Source organism: Fusarium keratoplasticum, chromosome 3 (assembly GCF_025433545.1).
Source record: "Fusarium keratoplasticum isolate Fu6.1 chromosome 3, whole genome shotgun sequence".
Taxonomy (NCBI): Eukaryota; Fungi; Ascomycota; class Sordariomycetes; order Hypocreales; family Nectriaceae; genus Fusarium; species Fusarium keratoplasticum.
The window spans coordinates 1-20,975 of NC_070531.1; the positions used below are offsets into that span (position 1 = coordinate 1).

General features: G+C 51.4%; 7 protein-coding genes across 7 annotated transcripts; 6 read left to right on the forward strand and 1 right to left on the reverse strand.

Annotated features, from left to right (window-relative positions):
• Positions 1-453: 453 nt before the first annotated feature.
• NCS57_00336500 (uncharacterized protein) lies at positions 454-2,069 on the forward strand (the record flags this gene model as incomplete). Its single annotated transcript, XM_053053364.1, has 5 exons — positions 454-544; positions 629-1,441; positions 1,496-1,801; positions 1,853-1,926; positions 1,983-2,069. 5 exons carry the CDS (start codon positions 454-456, stop codon positions 2,067-2,069), a joined length of 1,371 nt encoding a protein of 456 aa, XP_052915524.1.
• A 943-nt stretch (positions 2,070-3,012) lies between these two features.
• On the forward strand, positions 3,013-4,936 carry NCS57_00336600 (MFS domain-containing protein; the record flags this gene model as incomplete). Its single annotated transcript, XM_053053365.1, has 7 exons — positions 3,013-3,190; positions 3,249-3,361; positions 3,411-3,677; positions 3,736-3,887; positions 3,945-4,190; positions 4,244-4,679; positions 4,736-4,936. 7 exons carry the CDS (start codon positions 3,013-3,015, stop codon positions 4,934-4,936), a joined length of 1,593 nt encoding a protein of 530 aa, XP_052915525.1.
• A 418-nt stretch (positions 4,937-5,354) lies between these two features.
• NCS57_00336700 (Zn(2)-C6 fungal-type domain-containing protein) lies at positions 5,355-7,531 on the forward strand (the record flags this gene model as incomplete). Its single annotated transcript, XM_053053366.1, has 2 exons — positions 5,355-5,572; positions 5,656-7,531. The coding sequence occupies 2 exons, from the start codon at positions 5,355-5,357 to the stop codon at positions 7,529-7,531; spliced, it is 2,094 nt and encodes a 697-aa protein (XP_052915526.1).
• A 3,029-nt stretch (positions 7,532-10,560) lies between these two features.
• On the forward strand, positions 10,561-12,581 carry NCS57_00336800 (Na-H-Exchanger domain-containing protein; the record flags this gene model as incomplete). The annotated part of the gene is made up of 5 exons (XM_053053367.1): positions 10,561-10,666; positions 10,745-10,813; positions 10,867-10,973; positions 11,036-11,619; positions 11,729-12,581. The coding sequence occupies exons 1-5, from the start codon at positions 10,618-10,620 to the stop codon at positions 12,579-12,581; spliced, it is 1,662 nt and encodes a 553-aa protein (XP_052915527.1). The 5' UTR covers positions 10,561-10,617.
• A 2,935-nt stretch (positions 12,582-15,516) lies between these two features.
• NCS57_00336900 (uncharacterized protein) lies at positions 15,517-16,358 on the forward strand (the record flags this gene model as incomplete). Its single annotated transcript, XM_053053368.1, has 2 exons — positions 15,517-15,589; positions 15,643-16,358. 2 exons carry the CDS (start codon positions 15,517-15,519, stop codon positions 16,356-16,358), a joined length of 789 nt encoding a protein of 262 aa, XP_052915528.1.
• Positions 16,359-16,520: 162 nt separating this feature from the next.
• On the reverse strand, positions 16,521-18,238 carry NCS57_00337000 (uncharacterized protein; the record flags this gene model as incomplete). Its single annotated transcript, XM_053053369.1, has 2 exons — positions 16,521-17,419; positions 17,467-18,238. 2 exons carry the CDS (start codon positions 18,236-18,238, stop codon positions 16,521-16,523), a joined length of 1,671 nt encoding a protein of 556 aa, XP_052915529.1.
• Positions 18,239-18,718: 480 nt separating this feature from the next.
• On the forward strand, positions 18,719-20,785 carry NCS57_00337100 (Amidohydro-3 domain-containing protein; the record flags this gene model as incomplete). The annotated part of the gene is made up of 2 exons (XM_053053370.1): positions 18,719-20,206; positions 20,270-20,785. The coding sequence occupies 2 exons, from the start codon at positions 18,719-18,721 to the stop codon at positions 20,783-20,785; spliced, it is 2,004 nt and encodes a 667-aa protein (XP_052915530.1).
• Between the last annotated feature and the right edge of the window lie 190 nt (positions 20,786-20,975).

Here is a 20,975-nt window from a genome sequence, read left to right on the forward strand (position 1 = left end):
ACTGGTCATCTCGCTGCTTCAGCGACCAACCAGTCGTCAACTCCCGAGTCGACCGTTCCATGCTAGAAGGAGTAATGCTACCGAGACTTCCGTCAGAGAATGGATGATTTGGGTTACTTGAAGGGCAGAAAGCGTCCCCAGATGGCTTCTTATTTACTAATTTATTCTCTTTAATCAAGGCGGTGATTGAATCCCCGTCTTGTTCGGTTTGTGGAGTCGCAACCACTCGGCTCGATGATTGTTATTTCCGCCATCCAAAAATGGCACGGAACTCCAAAGTCCCGGAGCCTTTTCGGGAGCGGGGTCAACATGCTTCCGGTGGATGGGATGGGCGCATCCAACACAAAACGAACGCGGAGCAGGCCGAAGACCAGAGGGTGATTTGGCAAACAACACCGGTGGGCTAGTTACCATGTTCTCGTTTTCAGACCGTAAGTAAGCCGCCATAGAGCAATGCATGATTGGCTTACCAGACTTCCAGTTCAGAACCATCGAAATGAGGACGATTGCTGGATTGCGATCCACGGCAAGGTCTACAATGCAAGTTCCACCGCACCACTTATCCAGTGCATTTCTTGAATTTTCTCTTTCCTAACTTATTGAAATTGCTAGGTTACAAGCTTTTTAGGCGCCCATCCGGGTGGAAAGGCCATCATTCTTCGACACGCCGGAACTGACGCAACAAATGCCTTTGAAGAGGTTCACCCAATCGAGCTTCTTGATGAATACCTGACTGCTGAGCATCTCGTTGGCGAACTGAATTCCGGAGCGAGAGGCAAGACGAAAATCGAGCAGACGACTGCCCAGTCGCCGCCCATGGCAACAATACTGAGCATCGACGAGATGGAGCGTTTGGCCCTCGAGCGCCTGAGTCCCAAGGCCTTGGCATACTACGCATCTGGCACAGACGACGAGATCACAAAGATCGCCAACGGGACCATATTCAAGTCTATTCTCCTACGGCCGCGAGTCTTCATTGATTGTACTAATTGCTCGTTATCAACAACTCTATTGGGCAACCGCGTCGGAATGCCGATATTTGTCAGCCCAGCAGCCATGGCCAAGTTGGCTCATACTTCGGGAGAAATTGGAATCGCCAAGGCTTGTTCAAAAGTCAACGCCCTCCAGATTATCAGCAAGAACGCATCTATCTCTGTGGCTGATATTGTACAGGCAGGCCCAAATGCTGTCTTTGGCTGGCAGCTCTATGTCCTCAAGGATATCAAGGCCACTGAGAGGACACTGGCCCAGATCAGGGCCATCCCTCAGATCAAGTTCATCGTCTTGACTCTAGATGCTCCCTTTCCAGGGAAACGGGAAGCAGATGAACGTTACAAGGCCACCGAGCCTCCGCGGGCTTGGGGAACCGAGTCTGCCCTAACCTGGCATAAGACATTGGCATGGCTGGCGACACAGACCGATCTCCCCATCGTGCTGAAAGGTACCCACTCTCTTGTGTAAAGTCTTATTCAAGAGGCGCTGACACATTTCAAAGGCATCCATACCCATGAGGATGCCTTCATAGCATCTAAATTCTCGGCTGTCAAGGGCATCATTCTATCAAACCATGGTGGCAGGGCTCTCGATACCGCCAACACTCCTATCCAAGTTTTGCTCGAAATCAGAAAGTTTTGCCCTCAGATTATGAGTCAAGTGGAGATCTGGATTGATGGTGGCATCAAGCGAGGCTCGGACGTGGTCAAGGCCCTGGCTCTGGGCGCCAAAGGAGTTGGGCTTGGGCGAGCGGCTCTCTATGGCTTAGCAGTCGGCGGAGAGGATGGGGTCTCCAGATCTCTTCAAAGTATGTTTCCATCTCATAAACCTGCAGCAAAGGTACTTACTAGCAACCCAGTTCTTGCAGATGAGACCATCACCACCATGAGGTTGCTCGGTGCTTCTTGCGTCAGTGAACTTCGGCCGCAGCATGTAAGTTTGCCTGTATTAGTCAAATTATGTTGGATTCGACTGACATTCTGTTCCAGGTTAACAGTGCTGCACTGAACTCCCAATTGTACGACGGGCCAGCGGGGCTTGAGGAAGCCGAGTCTGTTCTTAGATCTAGACTGTAGATTCTGTAGTTGGAGTTGCCCTCCATTACCTCTTGCGTAATTCTATACAATGGCATATGGTGCACCACCTCCGTCTCAAGAGTTCATGCTATGCAATCCCTGGGACAAACGCTATGGGCGAGAGAAATCTTGTCATACTTGCTCTTCGTCGAAATCCGCAAGGTTTTATCAGGCAGGCAAGAAGGTATGTGGAGAGGTAGCATTCTTTAGGCCCAGATCATGAAAGGTGTAATAGACTGAGCCCGGCTTTGAGTTTTCGGTTTAAATGCCTATCAGACGCGCTTAGCTCAATCCAGCGCCAGTTCCAACAGGCAATAAGAGCATCAACCATCATAAGAGCATATGTGCACATAATGATAAGTCTCCTTCTCGCTACGATCTCCCACACGTTGCGGACTTGCTCCTTGGGGTCAAAGGGATGAAGATTATACCTCAAATTCTAGCTCAAATTGATCCCGACGTGAGGGGGTGTAACTGGCTGTTCCCGCAACAGGGTTTTGGTACGAGACATTGGCCAAGCTAATTTTATGCGCCAGCTTGTCCCTTCTTGCAACGGGGAACAGTCTGTTCCCAGTTCATGATCAGGGCCTTACGCAATTCAATGCGCCCCCAACAGTCTTGACTCGTTAGAGGGACGACTTTTTAGTTCCCCCCGAATATGGGCCCATGGGGAATGGCCCATCTCCACATCCTCCTGACTCGCCATCCCATCTTAGACGAAGATTCAAATTTCCGTGCGACGCTTTCGTCCTAGCGTTGGTGTTTGGCGGGGAATCCCCATGGGGTTCGGAAAGGCGTCCGCTGCGACGTTGACGCTATAAGAACCCGCATGCCTTCAAGTCTGTTTGAACAAGATCAGCAGAGCCAGCCCATCACGCAACAGCTCGCCTAGTATCCATTTTCTTCCACCAACATCCTCGCAACAAGTTAACAGTTGGGAAACATGGACAAGGCGACGGAAGACCCCGCCCTTCATGAGGTTGAGAAGATGGAGAACCCGGCAAACACGATGACGACCTACGCCAACATCATGGCTAAGAACAAACCGAACCCCCGAGGCCCCGGCTACATCAAATTGTATGTCCTCGCCTCGGTCGTTTTCTTGTGTTCGACCATGAACGGTAAGCTGATACCCACCATCAACGAACGACTCTTGGAAAACCCTGACACATCTGCCAGGATTTGACAGTTCTTTGATGGGCTCCATCAACGCGCTACCCAACTACACCGGCTATTTCGGCCTACCCGAGAATGGCAATGCCAGTACTGGTATCGTGTTTGCCATCTTCCAGGTATGACCTCACACGAATCAGTGATAACACATGTTAAATCATCTGCTAGATCGGTCAAATGTGTGGGGCTCTCTTCATCTGGATGACCGACTGGTACGGACGAACCTGGCACATCTTCTTCGGCTGTCTTGGTGTGTGCATCGGTACCATCGTAACGTCTCTGTCGACGACACTTCCCATGTTCATCGCGGGGAGGTTTCTCCTGTCTTTCTTTGCCACATGTGCGCATACTGCAGCTCCTTTGTACCTAGTCGAGCTCGCGCCGGCAGCGTACCGTGGAACGATTGCAGGAATGTACAATACCTTCTACAATGTTGTGGGTTTTGCTATGAACTGCTCTCTGGAAGTACTTTGCTAATTACTGGTTATTATAGGGCTCTGTGTTTGCGACTTCATCAGTGTATGCTTGTCACAAATATCTCGCCCACAAAGGTGACATTGACTGGAGGCTTCCACTTTGGCTTCAAATGGTCTGCCCAGGGTTGGTTGTTCTTCTGATCAAATTTTACCCCGAGTCTCCCAGATGGTAAGCAGCGGTGTATGCGGCGTGCGAGTTCTCTTTGTCTCCTGACCTTGACCGCAGGCTGGTTGCTAAAGGCCGCCACGACGAAGCCAAGACTATTCTTGCTAAATATCACACAAACGGCGATATTGACCACCCGCTTGTTGCCCTCGAAATGACAGAGATGGTATCTGCTGTTGATACAGAGCACGAAGCTTCTTGGAAAGATCTGTTTGACCTTCGTGTTCTTGTTGAGTCCCGGTCCAGTCGCTACCGACTGATGCTCAATGTCGCTTTCTCTTGGTTTGGTCAATTCAGTGGGAACAAGTACACAACTCTGCCCTTGTATGAAATGGGCAACCTGCTAACTGTTTTCTCAGCATTGTCTCATATTATCTCCCCATCATGCTCAACGGCATCGGCATCACCGATACTGATACCAAGCTGATTCTCAACATCGTGTACGCTGTCGTTGGCTGGACTGCTTCCATCGTGGGCTCCCGACTTCACGATGTTGTCGGTCGTCGCAAGATGCTCATTACCGCCACAGCTGGTATGACGGTATGCCTTGCAATTGTCGCAGGCTGTGCGGCGGGATACACAAAATACGGAAATAAGCCCGCGTCAACCGTCAGCATTGTCTTCATCTTCATGTTTGGTGCCATTTTTGCCTGCGGCTTTACTCCGATGCAACCCATTTACCCGGCTGAAGTCGTGAGCAACAAAATGCGAGCAAAGGCCATGGGCACCTTCAAATTGACCGCCGGGGCAGCTGGGTTTCTCAACACGTTTGTTGGCCCAATCGCTCTCTCTAGTGTACGTAAAGCCCTTTCGTCTTGATTCTCGGATACTAATCAGGCTCTACCATCTAGATCGGGTACTGGTTTTATGTCTTCTTTGTGTTCTGGGACACCTTTGAAATGACATTCATGTATTTTTTCTTCGTCGAGACCAAGGGCTCAACTCTAGAGGAGCTTGATGTCATATTCGAGGCAAAGAATCCGCGAAAAGCCAGTGTTGAAGCCGCAAAGGCCCGGAAACGGATCATACAGCAGGGACGGGGCTCGGTCTAGACCCGTACCGTCACGAGCAATCTGGTGACAGGTTGCAAACAAGGTTGTGTAGTAACAGGCAGAATATCATGGATATTATGGAAAATCATTTGTGACGAAGCTATTAGAACTCTTGGTTCCCGTATTATTAGCACGGGGGCTCCCTACTTTTGGGTATTTGGTCCAATGGTCTATTAGTCACATTATTTCTATTCTTTTTTATGATCGCTAGGACATTGCCATAATCTCCAAGGATGATGACGCTTTAGGAAGCGTTGACGTTACTGTGTAAATAGGCTAGTGGGAAATATTATTCTTCCGTTCCATTTGGCGCGGGTGCTACAACAGCCCACTTTCCCCAGCTCTCCAAAGTATCATTAACTTCAACCTTTTCTCGCTGCAAAATGCCCATGCACCACATCACACCCATCAATTGATCATGTTTCATACGTTTCAAAGCCAGGCTGGAGATGATCCTTTGCCGCCAGGTGTCGAGCCGGAACCCCCTGTGCGAAAAGTCAACAGGTCATGCTCCGAATGCACCCGCCGAAAGGTAAAATGTGATGGCGGCCACCCTTGTTCGAGTTGCAGATACTACAAAGTCTCCGAAGATTGCGTTTATAGACAACGGAGTAAACGCCAAGCCACAAGTAAGAGGTATCGCGCCCCATTCTCCAAGACCAGTTGTGCGGTATTGGGAAAACTGAGTCGCTGACCCTCGTCACTCTCTAACGTTCCAGTGCTCTGGACAAGGCCACGGAAACGCTTCGACGTCAAGCCGGTGTTCTGCAACTGCTCTTTCCCAATCACGGGCTTGATGAATTGGTGGACAAGGATCGAGCTGATCTCATCCAGCTCATATCGCCAAAACCAACACGGGACCAAGTCAACGAAGAGAGAACATTACAATCACCCGACCCACTGCCCACGACCGGATCATCTGGGATCTCAGGGGACATTGAAGATGTACCAAGCTCGCCCGAGGACTTGAGCATCGGGGAGTCAGGCGAGGAGGAGAGGCATTGGCATGAGTCAGCTCAGGATCCCGCCACCATCGCAGCCAGCGATGACATCAACGCCCTCAGCCTCGCTGGTGACCGACATCGGCGCTCATATTTAGGAATTACATCTGTGAGCGCAGTGCTGAAATCTTTGTTTCGCCTTTGTCCAACTGCGAAGGATCTTGCTGTCGAACAATCCCAGACCTGGCCCGGCGCTCCGCAAGATGAGACTCGACCGCTCGTACTGAACCGTACGCCTGGTGCCCTCGTGGCACCCGATTCTCTGCGTGAGCAACGCTATATCGGCTTCTACTTTGAACACATTCACGCTATTACACCTCTAGTCGACGAGGAATCGTTTAGGAGCACTTTCGCCACTGGTGATGGACAAAGCCCGGCGTGGCTTGGTCTCTGCAATATGGTCCTCACCCTAGGTTCCATTGCCTCAGGAAGCGACACTGCCCATATCCACTACTACAACCGGGCTCGCTCGTACCTCGATCTCGACTCGCTTGGTTCCGGGAACCTGGAGAGCCTGCAGGCGCTGTGCTTACTTGGCGGATACTACCTCCATTATCGCAACTCGCCTAACATGGCATATGCAATCTTGGGTGCTGCGCAGCGCTTAGCCATCGCCCTGGGTTTGCACAGAGAGTCTCCGATCCGTACGGACCACAAAGACTCCGAAGCAGGCCAACGTTATGTGGCTCGGATCGAGACTCGACGGCGAACATGGTGGAGCCTTTACTGTCTCGATACCTGGGCAAGCATGACCTTGGGTCGCCCAACTTGTGGACGATGGGATACCAACACCATGAACACATTGCCACCGACGCTTCTGGGGCCCGATGATCACTGCGCAGTATCTCTCAGAGAGAGTTCACGGATGTGCCATATCTGTAACCGTCTTCAGGACCGATTTGCTCAGTCTACACGAATCGATACCCACGAAGCACAGGACTTGGATTCCGAACTGCAGAGCTGGTACGACTCGCTACCTGCCATACTCAAGGATACAACCGATGTCCCTCCTCGCATCACCGTCGCACGTGAGTTCTTGCGTAACAGATATTATAGTGTTCGCATGATCCTATCTCGATGCTTTCTTCTGTATCGCGCCCACGAAGATATGAAAAGACACATTCCTAACCTGGCAGAGAGCCAAATGGTCGACCTGTGCAGAGCTGTTGCAGCAGAAGCCATCGATGCTATTGCACTTCATTGGGTCCCGAACCGAATCCAAGTCTGGAACTCGGCTTGGTACCTCTTTCAGGCATGCTTGGTTCCCCTCCTCTCCATCGCCATGGAGACATCATCCAACTCTACAGACTCTGAACCGGAAACTGTCATGGCCTGGCGCACAATGTTGAACAAAGCTTTAGAAGTTTTTGTGGACATGAAGCCGTGGATGCGGGCTTCTGACCGCACTCCGGATATCGTGGCTGTCCTATTCCAGGCTGTGTCGCAGGGTGCTGAGGGAACCATTCGGACACCATCGGTGACTGACGCAGGAGCACATGTTTTTGGATGGGCCGACGAACAGTGGACAGAGATGGATTGGAGTTTGTTTCTTGGCGACGAGGATATTTCTCACAATTTGTTTTCCTTTACTTAAAAAGGCAGCTCCAAGGGTGAAATTAGTTCCTTGTTTCTGAATCATAGTTAACCTTGAAACACTTGAAGCCGGGGTTAAGCGTGAGCCCTCTTAACCAAGGGCCTGCCCCTTACGCAGCGGTGATATCTCTGTTGGAATTCCAAACGCGGCACGAGCTATGTTAGACATGCCAGGGGTGTCCGTGTTTCGATTCAATACGCCAAACATCAACTTCGTCCTAGGAAGATCGGCAGTTACAGTCTCCCATCCTAAAAACGCGCCTCTGGTCAGGCCATCTAAAGTGTCGTTACGCGTTGCTAGGATACTCCGGTGCTAGAAGCTCTACCAGTGTCTATCTTAGACCATGAGAGGTTGGTCGGTCTTGTCCAGTTGAAACGATAAGGATGTACTATGCTCTGGGTGGTTTCGGTTGACCCAAACAAAACATGGTAGGATATGTTTTGCAGTGAGCACGCTAGGCTTGCGGAAATGAAGCAGGCGTCCCGTAAGGTGTTGGAGAGATTGGACATCTTCCCGGGGTTCTCGGACAATCGTCAGCGATTTTGTAGAAGTTCCAATGTGAAATGTTGAACTGATCTGGTGATTGGGTAGCATTTATGTAAGGTTGGTATGGGGTGGCTGTGACTCCGAAGTAGATTGCCTCACCACCTACATTGGAGGTAATAGCTGACCCCGCTGCGGTGTGTATTTCGTTCATCAACTTGAGTATAAACTCGTTTGCTCTGTTGCACTTCAGGGACGGGCCCTCAAATTATAATGAATAAGATGAATTGGATGCCACAGCAGCCATTGGCAGGATACTACCACAGGATACCGTAGCCGAAGTGATCTTCATAAGGACAGGGGAGACGTTACCAGCCATGCCAATGAATCTAAACAAGGAGCTGTTATAATCCAAAGCCGGCAGATTTGTCGTTCGAGAGACTTCATGGGTTGCCAGGGTAACTACGAGAGAAGACGGGGTGATCAATGCTGACAGAGGGATAGTCCTACCATTGTTAATTATTGCATCCAGCAAACCTGGGTTTGGCCGCTCACCATGTCAAGATTGCAAGCAACGTGGCCATTTTGGCCCTCAACAAAAACTCCCCTCGACTGAAGTTGCATCACCCATAGCATTGATCCCGGCCACGGTGTAAGGCTGCTGTCGAAAGTCTGTCCAGATCCGCTGCTTGTATGCGACTGCGACAGCACACGCTAGGAGAGTCTTGGTGACGAAGGCAAGGCCTAGCCCATACCTCGAGATCCACCCTTGTGTTTTCCAACCTTGCGCTCCATCTTCCAGTGTCCTTACGGGCGTCGAATCAAGGGAAGCATAGAGAGAAGAGAGGAGGAAAGAAACCAGTCCGGTATGTGCGGAGGCTGGCGTGGCGTTTGCTGAGAGTTGCGATATGCTCCCGAGTTTTCATATTCTATTTCCGTAAGGGCACACCTGATAGGTCGCCTTATGGAACATTATCTTCAGGAACCTTCATGATATTGCCCGAGAAACGGCCATAGAACTTTACCTGATAAGGCGCCCCCCGCACATTGATACAGCTGGTGCTTGCAAGTCTATTTCGTCGACGCCCTCGATCTCGGACCAGTACTGATGGGCTTGATCTGTAACGAGCGGAAGAGTCTCAACCCGGAGGGGCGCGCTGTTTGAAGGCGAGATAAAGCAATGAAACGAAAGAACCACCCCAGCTTCCCCCCCGGATCGAGGAACGCTTTTTACTCACATCTATATTTAGGAGGTTTGGAGGCTCCTTGTGCGGAACCTTATCGATGGAAGAAAAAGTGCAGATCTCTCGGTGTCGATCGCTCTCACGCAACTCCCGTTTGACATCAGTTGCAGCCCCAACGTCAAAGCGCCGTGATATTCTGCTAACGTATCATGTTTCAGATCTAGGTGGGCCCGGGGATGTTCCCTCGCCAGGGAAGTAGCGTGGAGAGTAAAAACAATGGCCGCCGGAGAAGTCAAGGGTTTTTTCTAATCTTGTGGTAACTAATTTTTATGCTGAAACATTCTACAGATTCCGGATCTGGGACTTGGAGTGATCCGGTTGGTCCTCAAAGATTTTCCCGGCCTCCACACGGACAAGTCGACAAAGATCTGCGTTTCTCCCGTCCAATCAAGCTTCTGAATATAACCTTGATCAACACGCGCCAAATCAGACGGCCCAAGATTGGCAATCTGTGTCTCACGGGCCACACTCGCAGCCGCTTTCTTGTTCGCAGGGGCCAACAGATAACCTTTGATCTAGCCGCGCGTCTTGGGGCGGATCGGCGGCTCCTTCGCGTCCATCCCGTCCATGATTCATTATGCCCTTCTTTCTGATACCCATGGCTAGTAAGTGATATGGTTGTGAGATTGAGAGACTGTGAAAGCACCATATCCGGCACGTCTTTTTGTGCTCATTTTGAATGCCCGAAAACGCCCAATTGTTTACTCCAGACGAGGCTCCCGCCGGATAGACACGCGACCGATTTCCATAACCCTCCAGTAGAATTCCAGATAGCGTCTCCCTGACACGAGAGTCTGCACCTCCAATCGTGATCGCCAAGATAACTCCTTGTCAACCCCCGACGCCAAGACAACCGCCACCAGCGATGGCGCCCTTGCCAAGAGTTTCACCCAGCTCGCCCAGCCACCGACTCTGCTCTGCATTCCCCTTATCAAGGACCAAGAGACTGAAGAGAAGTGCTGGCGAGACGTACTATCATTGCCTAAATCGCCATCGGAATCACCGAGCGTGTCATGGAAATCAATCTTTTTCGTTCTGTTTCCATTTTTAGGCCAGATCTATGAAGACTGGAGTTCCATGCCGTTTCAGTGCCGTTAGCTCTCCCCTAATTCGTCTGGCGCTGGCTAGAATATCCGTCATCTCGGTTGATGCAGATGTCTTTAAAGCTGAACAGATGCCCCCGGAGAGTCGACTTGGCTTGATTAGAAATTTCCTTTCCATCTCTTTTTGTTTTCGTAGGCAGGTCCTCTATCATATTTCTTTCTCTTTTCTTTTCCTTTCTGCTTTTCTATTTTTTTCTGTTTCTCCCTTTTCCCTTGTTCATATTGTGATTTCGACGCACACGGTGATATCGCCAAGATGCCAGTCCTGAACCTCAGCGAGCTCAATATCGTGCTCAGCGTTTTGGGTCCGTACCTTGGCACCCACCCATCTCTTGGCGCTTGTCGCTTATCGCTAAGGCCTCTGCTTACATGTTTGTATCTAGGTGCCTTTACGGTTCTCTATGGCATCATCTCGGTCAAGATCAAGCAGGCTTGGTATCTTGGTGAAGCCCGTCAGTACTCCCCCATCCCCACAGCCTCAATAACACCATCTAACTTTCTCAAGTCCCGGCCGTCTTCTTTGGAGTCCTCCTCGGGCCTCTAGCAGCTAAGTTCATCGAGAGCGAGAAATGGGGCTCCGCCATCCCAGGTCAGACCAACGCTATCACTCTGGTTTGTCCCTCCCCCCTTCTAGACGTCAACTGAGGCTACGGGTGCTGATATTAAGGGATTAGGGTGTCGCCCGGGTTATGATCGGCGTCCAGCTCGTCATCGCAGGCTACCAGCTCCCGGCCAAATATAACCTCACGCGGTGGAAGGAGATGGCCCTCTGCCTCCTCCCCATCATGACCGTCATGTGGCTCTGTACGACGGCCTGCATTATGCTCACTATCCCCAAGGTGACCCTCCTCGCCGCGCTCGTCATCGGCTCCTGCGTCACCTGCACCGATCCTATTCTCTCGCAGGCTATCGCTAAGGGCCCCTTTGCTGATAAGTATGTTGCTCGTCCGCTGCGCGAGATTATCTCGTCTGAGGCCGGCGCCAACGACGGTTTCGGCTTCCCGTTTCTGATGCTCGCTACGTACCTGATCCAACATGCCGACGTCGCTGCCGCTGGTGACGGCGCCGAAGCTGGTCGCTCTGCTGCCCATGCTCTGATGGCTCGGGCCGGTGAGGTCGGACGCCTCGGCGGTGGGCCTATGGAGGCCCTCAAGCAGTGGTTCATCGAGACCTGGCTGTACACAATTGTCTTGTCCATCGCCTACGGGGTCGTTGTTGGATATGGATCCTGCAAGGGGATTCGCCTTGCTCTGAAATGGTAAGTGCGCTCTGCAACAACATCACATCAACTTGCCAGCACTCGACACCTGGAGTATCCAGTGCTCCCTGCTCCCTGCTCTCAGCGGCCAGATCTAATCTCCCTCTAGGAAGTGGATCGACAACGAGTCCTACGTCCTCTTCCCGACCGCCCTGGGCCTGTTCATCGTTGGAACCTGCGGAGCCCTCGGCACTGATGACCTCTTGGCTTGCTTTGTCGCCGGCAGCACCCTGAACTGGGACGGCCACTACCTCCACGAGACCGAAATCCGCCATGACGAAGTCAACTCGTGCGTCGACGTCCTGCTTAACTTTGGCGGATTTATGTATATCGGCGCTATCTTGCCCTGGTCTGACTTTAATGACCCTACTGGCACCGGCATCACCTGGAGCCGCCTCCTGGTGCTAGGTCTCCTCGTCCTTATCTTCCGCCGGCTCCCTGCTATCTTTGCCTTTTATAAGCTTATGCCGGACGTCTGTACTAGCTGGAAGGAGGCCCTCTTTATGGGTTACTTCGGCCCTATCGGCGCCGGCGCCGTCTTCTATGTCGAGCATGCCCGGCATCTATTCCCGCATGACGGCGAGGGCGACGAGGAGGAGACGAACCTCGTCCGGGCTATGGGCCCGACCGTCTATTGGCTCGTGCTGTTCTCTATTATCGTCCATGGGCTGTCGATTCCCGCCCTCAATATCTTCTACCACTATACCGGCAAGGCGCCCATTAAGGACGATGCTGTCGAGCTGCGGCGCATTTCTATGCGCGTCGCGCCGCCTGCCAACGCGGTGGCGGGCGACGGGGATAATTTTATCGCGTACAACCGCTTTAGCCGTCACCTGGGCGCCAATGTCGCCAGCTTGCCGATTGGTAGGTCCACTACTGAGGACCAGGGGTTCTCGGACGACGAGGACCTTGGCAAGGGACGGCCATCCCAGGGAAAGAAGGGCGGTTTGACGTGGGTTTAAGAATGGGGGTGGTGTTGGCGATCACTTGGTACACTCCTTTTTTTTTTCTTCCTCTACTGTCCTCTCGTTTTTGGTTCCCAGGTGGTACTTTTCCCGTAGTTTTATACATGATGTCACTCGTTTATGAATCATGTCTTTATTTATTTACTCGTGATGAAAAGTTCTAGTTGAAATGACAGAGTAGACGATGCATTTAGCGTTAAGGGCAAAACCTACTGCAAAAGAGCCCAAACAACATCGCTGATCATCAAAGACTACGTTTTTGACAAGCTGGGGATTACTCAGCCCTGAATAGCTAGTGTCCCTAAACCCAGCGGACCTATCAAACACTAGACTAACATCACCAGGACCGCCGTCATTCTAAGACCGACGTAACCCAAGAACGACAGCATTCCCGCTCACGATCGGCCCAGAGGATATCACCATAAGTATATAAAATATACTCACTACACTTTCTTATATACCAGCTACCTTAGCTATTAACATAACTTAGTTATGTTTAATACCTTAAGCATATTAGTTAATTATTTCCAAATTTGCAACTTTTCCAGCCAGCCACCCCATTGCCTACAGAGCTCTTGCTAAGGTACCGGAGTAGACTGGTTCTTCATGTCTGGCTATTCTTATCTAGAGTAACTTCACCAATACTCCATCCAAAGGGCTGGCCAGGCCTTATGGACCGATTGGCAAAGGTGACAGGTGGCTAGCCGAGCCACGACTCACATAACCGGCTGTGGAAAGGTCTGCATCCTGCGGTCTACAACGAATGTGGGACAACACACAGAAACGGGCCATTACCCTTTACGAGTAACGCGCAATCAAGACTGCAGAATTTGAGACATTCACTCATGACTATTGAAATGTCCAGTCTGGACCGCAGGCTATAGTTGAGCTAAAGTTTTAGTCCTGAGCTGATGCGGGCTGAATCGCTAGGTACGGAAACATACACCAACAAGATGGCATCAATATTGGACTCTAACACGCTGCCTGTTTTCTGGAGAATTCGGGGCGAATAAGAAACATTCCTGTTTCTTATGTCTATATATACCCGTTCTCGACACTTTCCTTGCTCCTCTCTACACCATCACGAGCTGGCAATTGTTGGATGGCAACACTGCCACTGCCGATATTATTGCTAGTGTCGATGACCTGTACCGGCTGCATACCACAGGCCGCATCTGGAAGTACACAGGAACTCCCATGACTGGATAGCAGGAGCTGGACAACAACCCAGCAACCAAAAAGATAGCCGCCGCTGGAGGAAATCTCTACCAGCTTCAAAAAGGGTGGTTTGATCTTCAAGCACACCGGAGTGGCACTCATTGGATGGCTGAAGCTAGGCGAGAATGCGGCCACCGTCGACATCGCCGCAGGAGATAGGTAGTGACCTCTACCAACTTCACGACTCAGGAAAGGTTCTACAATACACGGGTGTTCCAGTGACGGGCTGGAAGCAACTTGACAATAACTCAGCGAGAAAAGAGATCGCAGTAGCAGCAGGCGGAGGTGGAGTCTGCCAGATCCTCAAGACTGGGGGAATTTGGAGTTATGGTGCCCCGGACCTGGCAGCATGGAAACAGCTCGACGGTAAAGCTGCGGCTACCAACATTGCGGTGGGACATTGGCCCCATCAGTTGCACAAAACAGGCCTTACCTGGCGCTATACGGCGACGTGGTAGAGTGTGTCTCGTTACGACTATAGCGTTAGCAGTGGCCGGCTGATAGTAGAACACAACTTTATGGGCTCTGCTAAGTCTAGTTAGTTAGAAATTCAGAAACAAAGGAGCATCATTCATAATAAAACCTTGATGCCGATAGAAAACTGGTTTCCAAAATAATCTGGACCCGTTGTCTTCGTTACCGATTTCGTGAGACTCTTCTTTTTTTGCTTCGGCTTTGAGGCATTCATTTGCATTCCTACTCCCCTTTATTTAGGTATGAAAGATCTAAATAAATTATAGAATATTAACTTATATAGCCGCACTCACACTAGAGTCTAGAAGCCTCACCATAAGGCATCGTATTGAACAAGGCTTCTGTTAATCTTTATTCAAGATTGTCAATGTGCTCGAATTCAAGCCATAGGGTAGGACAAACCCACCGAAGTGTCCACGGTTTCAGCTTCGGGTTCACTTTCCTATCTGGGTAATCACCTAGAGGCGGAGCGCCAATCAGAAATGAGCAACTCAAGCACTCCGTAAGATCTGCATGGATCGGCATGGGAACAAAGCCGATCTCATCGGGAAAAGGGGGAAGAAAAACAAAAAGATAGAGGGAAGAAAAAAGAACCATAAAGAGTAGGTAGTAGACCCTTGTTGGCCTTTACGATGATCGCAAATCGTGACCAGTCATAGATAGTTACCTAGACATTTGACCTGATTTTTCGAGAGGGATGCGAGCTTATTCACCTACCGTCATTGTCTATTGCAAGGGACTTATCCACTGGTCGGTCTTCTGGCTCAGTTATCCCATCAAGGGCCGGGCTTCAACTCTATTAAAATCATCCACTGGTCAATGTTGCGGAACAAACTCACGAATGAGTACCTACGAAAGAGAGATCGCTAAGTTTTGCACTGGCTAATCTTCTCCCACCTCACCACTTAGCCGTGGCCGGGCTTCCCGTTCAACCCCTGTAACTGGTCCACATCGTACCAGGCAATTTCGAGAGTGGAGCTCGACACACAGAGGACAGCTCCCCCCCGTGCGCCAAGTCGAAACTATTGATTTCGGCATGAGTCTAGACAAGACTATTGATTGCAAACAAGCACCAAAATGGGGACTCGGTGTTATGCCCTACTACGTAGAACAGCGCCTAGCACGCTCTTTTACGCTAGGAGCTGGCCTTAAATCCCCCGTTCTTCCCATCCTGGGCTTGGCAGAGATCGTCTCAAGCCACCAGTCTTTCGTTAAACCTCGGTCTTGACTCTCCTTCACAATGCGTGTCTTGTCGTTTGCTCTTGGCCTTCTCACGGCCGATTTGGTTCTCGGAGCAGTGTGCCGGCCAAAAGGTCAGTAATCACACCTCTAGCAAACAGCACTATACTGACCTGGAGCGTTTCAGGCACAACTGCTTCGCAGTCGGTTAGCACTTCGACTGTTGAATCATCTACTGCCACGGTTCCTACCATCTCGACTACAGCTTCTTTGACCTCTGCGAGCGAGACCACGACTTCTTCCAGCGAGACCGAGTCGTCATTCGCCAGCCTCACATCCTCCACCACCCTGCCTGAAACCACTTCGACTACTGCTGCTGCTTCGACTACTGCTGCTGCTTCGACTACTTCATCCGCTGCCCCATCCGAGACCCCCGGCTCCATCATTGGCTCCGGGCCGGTGGCTGGCTTAACCATCCAGGGAACCGGCGCCCGCTTCAGCTCCACGTCCTTCTCTGCATCCAGCTCTGGCAGGAACTTAATCTTCAACCTCGTCAACAACCGTCTACGGGAAAGCGCCGGCGACTACCTATGTGTGTCCTACAGGCAGCCCGGTTCTCCCATGCCGCTCGCCCTCTGCCCATTTGACAACTTCACCTTTGCGCCCCTCACCTGCCAGCAGAGGCCCGATGGCGTCCTTTCGTGTACCTCGCCAGTCGGATACTGTGAGCACAAAGTGATGGCGGACGGCCCCGACAACCCCAACGACCTCAACTTCTGCAGGAGATCCAACAGTGGCACGTGGACTCAGTTCTATATCAACAATAACCAGGATGTCTACTTTGGCGACGCCAGCGGCACCTTCGCTGGCTACACTGCCATTGACGCTCGTCTTGTCGTATGAACGTTGGATTCGGGCTGGCGAACGGCTGAATGAAGCTGATACTGGGTATTGTAGATGGAGATGTAGAGTATTTCGTTCTATCACACTAGCAATCATTTGTCTCGCCGTCGACACTCGTGCTTTAATCTCGATTGCATTTGCGCCAATAAGATTACATTATACTCATCGTAATTCGTCCTCTAGAGCTCCCTTTAATTCCTTGCCCGATTTGCCAATCGCTAGGCTATCTTGACCAACCGTAACCCCATCATAACTCTGTACTTCCAACTCGTGGGCATGATTAGCACGGTTAGCCGAGTCCACCGTTCTCAAATATGTGTTCTTTCCCAGAGTTACCCAAAACAACAAGGAAAGCAACAACATAATCCCAAAGACAGCAATAGCGTAATTCATATCGGTAGATGTTGGGTTGGGCCCTCCTGGAAAGAAGAAGAACACAGTGGTGACAGCGCAGTAGACAACTGAGATGTAATTGGCCACCGGACCAAACTTTCCAAGGGAAAAGGTCCTCGGTGGAAGCTTATCGCGACCAACAACCAGAAGGACCACGATAGGGATGGCATAGGATACCGTGAGGGCGATGGTACTGACAGCAAGGACGGCAGTCAAAATAGTGGTTGAAAAGAGATAGAGGACCCCGATCAAGGAAATGATCAGACATTGAAGCCAGAGCGCGCGTGCCGGGACTTTCCAGGTCGGGTCGACGTAGGAAAAGTATGAAGGGTAAGGTAAGCCGCCGTCTCGTGCAAAGCCCCAGGTTAGTCGCGAAGCCGATGTAAGGACACTGATGCCCTGGCCGAAGCCGTTGAAGATGAAGAGAGCAGTTAATGCCGCGCCTCCGGCTAGTCCCAAAGAATTCAGAAGAACCTCGACGAATGGGAATCCTGTGGGGGAATCAATGACTTGATCGATGTCTTGGATGCCAAAGAGGCATGCCACCATGAACAGGAACCCCGATACGGCGCCACAGATGACCGAGAGATACATGGCTTTGGGGGCGTTGCGTCGGGGAGAAGGGATTTCCTCGACCATGTGAATGACGGCGTCAAATGCAGTCAGTCCTGCTCAAGTTAGATTCCATCATATGGCGATATCGGGGAGCACAAACCGTAAGCAGCTTGAACAAGACCGGTAAACCAAGTGACTCCGTCAGGCCAACCGGTTTGGTTGATCCAAGTTCCAAACACGAACGAGGCAGACTGGAAGCTAAGGTCTGGCTTCGTTCCAACAGCGATGAGAATAGCCATGCTGATAACAATGAAGAGCCCCACGAACCCGGCGCCGATAAAGTTGTTGAAGTAGGGCAGTGTCTTATCGCTGCGGCATGCGATGAGGTTGAAGACGGTAAAAAAGACCGTAATCGCCACGTAGAGAAGGAACTGCACATAGCCTTTCGTAGCGCCGTCCCAGTCGTTGTCGAAAATGACCTTCATGCCAAGTAAAAGGCTCGTCATGAAACTGTTTTGCGATGCTGTCAAAGTCCACCATCCCAGCGTGTTGACGGCAGCACAGCAGTAAGACAAGAGGCGACCAGACGGTCCGCTCCAAAGACGAGAAACCCAGTATGCCTGGCCAAGGGCCGTCGGCATGCTACTGCAGAGCTCGCCCATTGAGGCTGCGACGCATAGGTTGCAAAAAGTGACAAGGCACAAGCCCCAGAAGATGCTGACTGGTCCTCCCGTCGTCAAAGCTGCGCCTAGATTCTGGGCGAATACGGCCCAGGTGCCGAGGACACAGAAAGCCATGGCTAACATACTCACAAGGCTAAACTTGCGAGTAAGTGCTTGCTCATGACCCAATGCAGCGAGATCCTGCGCATCGACCTCGTTTTGGAGCCTTCGGCCCCCTCTCATGGAGCCCTCAGCATCGGTTTGGTCCATCGCTGCTTGATGTACCATATTGCTCACGTCGATTTTGGGTCAAACGATCTGGCGGCAGGATTGGGTGGTGATGAGGCAAGTTTGTTGTTGCAAACCGGGTTGCTGGCCATCACTCCTTCTTAAGGGCTTGATCTAAGTGGGAGGCCTTGAGCAATGCTCACGCGTGCAGTTCATGATAAGCAAGCTGTTGCAGGGAGTTGGCGGGCGGCCCTGGCACGCCAGAGTCAAAGTGGTTAATCAACCGCAACCCCGCGACCTGGGGCTGGTTGACACTTGCTCAAAAGGGTTAATCTGCCGCAAGCTCCAAGATGATCAACACTTGTCACCTGTAACTGGAATTCTTACCATGCATGATGGCAATTGACATCGCGGGGTCAAATCTGATGTTTCTAGGTAGTCTTCAGGACTCGTATCTATATAAGCAGATCCGAAACAACCTTGAGAGACTTGTTCATCTCAGTCTCCCCATCTGACCTGATCATGGCGCCAACCACGCCACTCTGTCGTCTGCTTCTCGCAGCTGCGTCTTGTCTTTCTCTGGTATTTGGTTCCTCCACCAAGTGCAAAGGATGTGCTGCAGATACAGTCATGCTCAATGGGTCCATTTACACCCTTGACGAGTTTTCATCCAAGCACAGTGCTATGGCTGTGAAGAATGGTTTCATTACTTTCCTCGGCAGCGACAACGACGTTCAGCCTTTGATCGGTCCCGATACCCTGGTCTTCAATCTTGAAGGTCGGATGGCAATGCCGGGCTTGATCGACGCTCACATGCATGTCATCTCAGGTGGTGCAGACCTCCTCAAGTGCAGCATGAACTACCAACCACTGGGTCTCAAGGAGGTGCTCGACCATATCCAAGGATGTCTGGACTCGGACACTGACAAGAATGATGACGACTGGCTCGATGTCATCGCTCTTGACTATTACACCTTGTCCGATGCCACTGGGGGCGTGACGAAGCGGGACTTGGACAAGCTCAAGACGAAGCGACCTATCCTAGTCCAATCAGCAGACCGACACACCTTTTGGGTCAACTCAGCTGCTCTCCGTGCCTCTTCCATCACAGCCGCCACCAAAAACCCTCCCGGTGGGGTGGTTGAGCGTCTTCCTGGTGGCAAAGAACCTTCCGGAATTCTACAAGATAATGCGAGTGATTTACTAGCCGGCCCTGCTCCGCCCACACCCGAGGATGACGTCAAGTCTGGAAAGGCTGCTCTGAAGCTGCTTCGCGAGCAAGGCGTTACAGCTTTCCAGGACGCTGCCGCAGGCCCAGATACCGGCAAGGCTTTTGCTGCGATCAAGAAAGAAGGAGGCCTTACTGCGAGAGGATTCTTCGACTATAGGATCGACGCACCCAACTCGACGAAAGAGATCGAGGCGTTGGTGCAGGACGTCCTCAATGTCACTTCGACCTGGAACGATCCCACGGAGTTGGGTCCAGACCCAACTCTCAAGTGGCATGCAGTGAAGCTCTTTGTTGATGGAGTCATCCTATACCCAGCAAACACCGGGGCACTTCTTGAGCCGTATTTCATGCCAAATGATAACGGCACCGTCTGGGAGCCTGACCCAAAGGCCAAACCTGAGCCGTACTGGAGTAGGGAAATTCTGAGCGCGGTCCTCGCACCTCTTATATGCAACCGCATAGACGCTCAAATGCATGTTGATGGTGACTTGGCAGTTCGTGTTGCCCTCGATGCTCTGGAGGATGTCCGCACCAAGTACCCTCACCTGAATGACTATCGAGTTGGGCTTGCTCATAACGAGCTGACCGACCCAAACGACTGGCCCAGGTTTGCTGAGCTTAAAGCCGATCCCATCATGAGCTTTCAGTGGTCACAAGCTAGCTCAGTTTGGCTTCCTAATGGTTTAAAGAGCATGGGACCAGTCCGTTCAAACTATCTCGAGGCGTGGGGGCATATCGCCGCCTTTGGGGCTCGGATCATATATGGAAGTGACTGGCCAGTAAGTGCAACCCTGTCGGTTTGTTAGATGCAGTGTCCGTGAGCTAACCGAATGCTCCTATAGATTGACCCTCTTGATGAGTGGCTTGCGATCAAGGCCGGAGTCACCCGTTCTGGTGATCCGACCAACTCCAATTCCCCAGCTTCGCAGGGTGCGCCGTACAACGGCACAGGTATTCCTGGGCTTTCACTCACCCGAGAGCAGGCTATTCGGGCCATCACGACAGAGAGCTCGAGGTTTGTCAGGGCAGACCGCTACATCGGCTCGTTGGAGGTCGGGAAGGTCGCAGATGTGATCATCTTACAGTCCAACTACTTTGAAGTACCTGATGACGAGATTGCTCGCCAGAAGACTTTAGTGACCATGGTTGGTGGCGAGGTTCTGTACATTGCAGAGGGCATCGATTTTGGAAACGGTGCCGTGGCCAAGTTTCCGAACAACGACACCATCAGCCACACTATAAAGAAGAGAAGCGTGGGAGGCATTCAAGGCAGCTCTTTGTCTGAAGAGGGACGGGAGTCAATGCGCAGGTTGGCTGTTCGCAATGCCTGCGATCATGGGACCGGCCACAGGCACTGATTGTCAGCTTGAGAAATACTGTAGTCACCAGCTTAGTGAACCTTCAAGGCAGCGTGCTGCTCCCTGTCCTTATGGCCGAGGGGGTGGGCCTAACGCAATAAATCTTACCAGTACGGTTTAAGTTTCTTAAGCCATTATCATGATCATGCAAAATATCACCTACTGAAGCATCAAGTGTGGGTGCCAATGG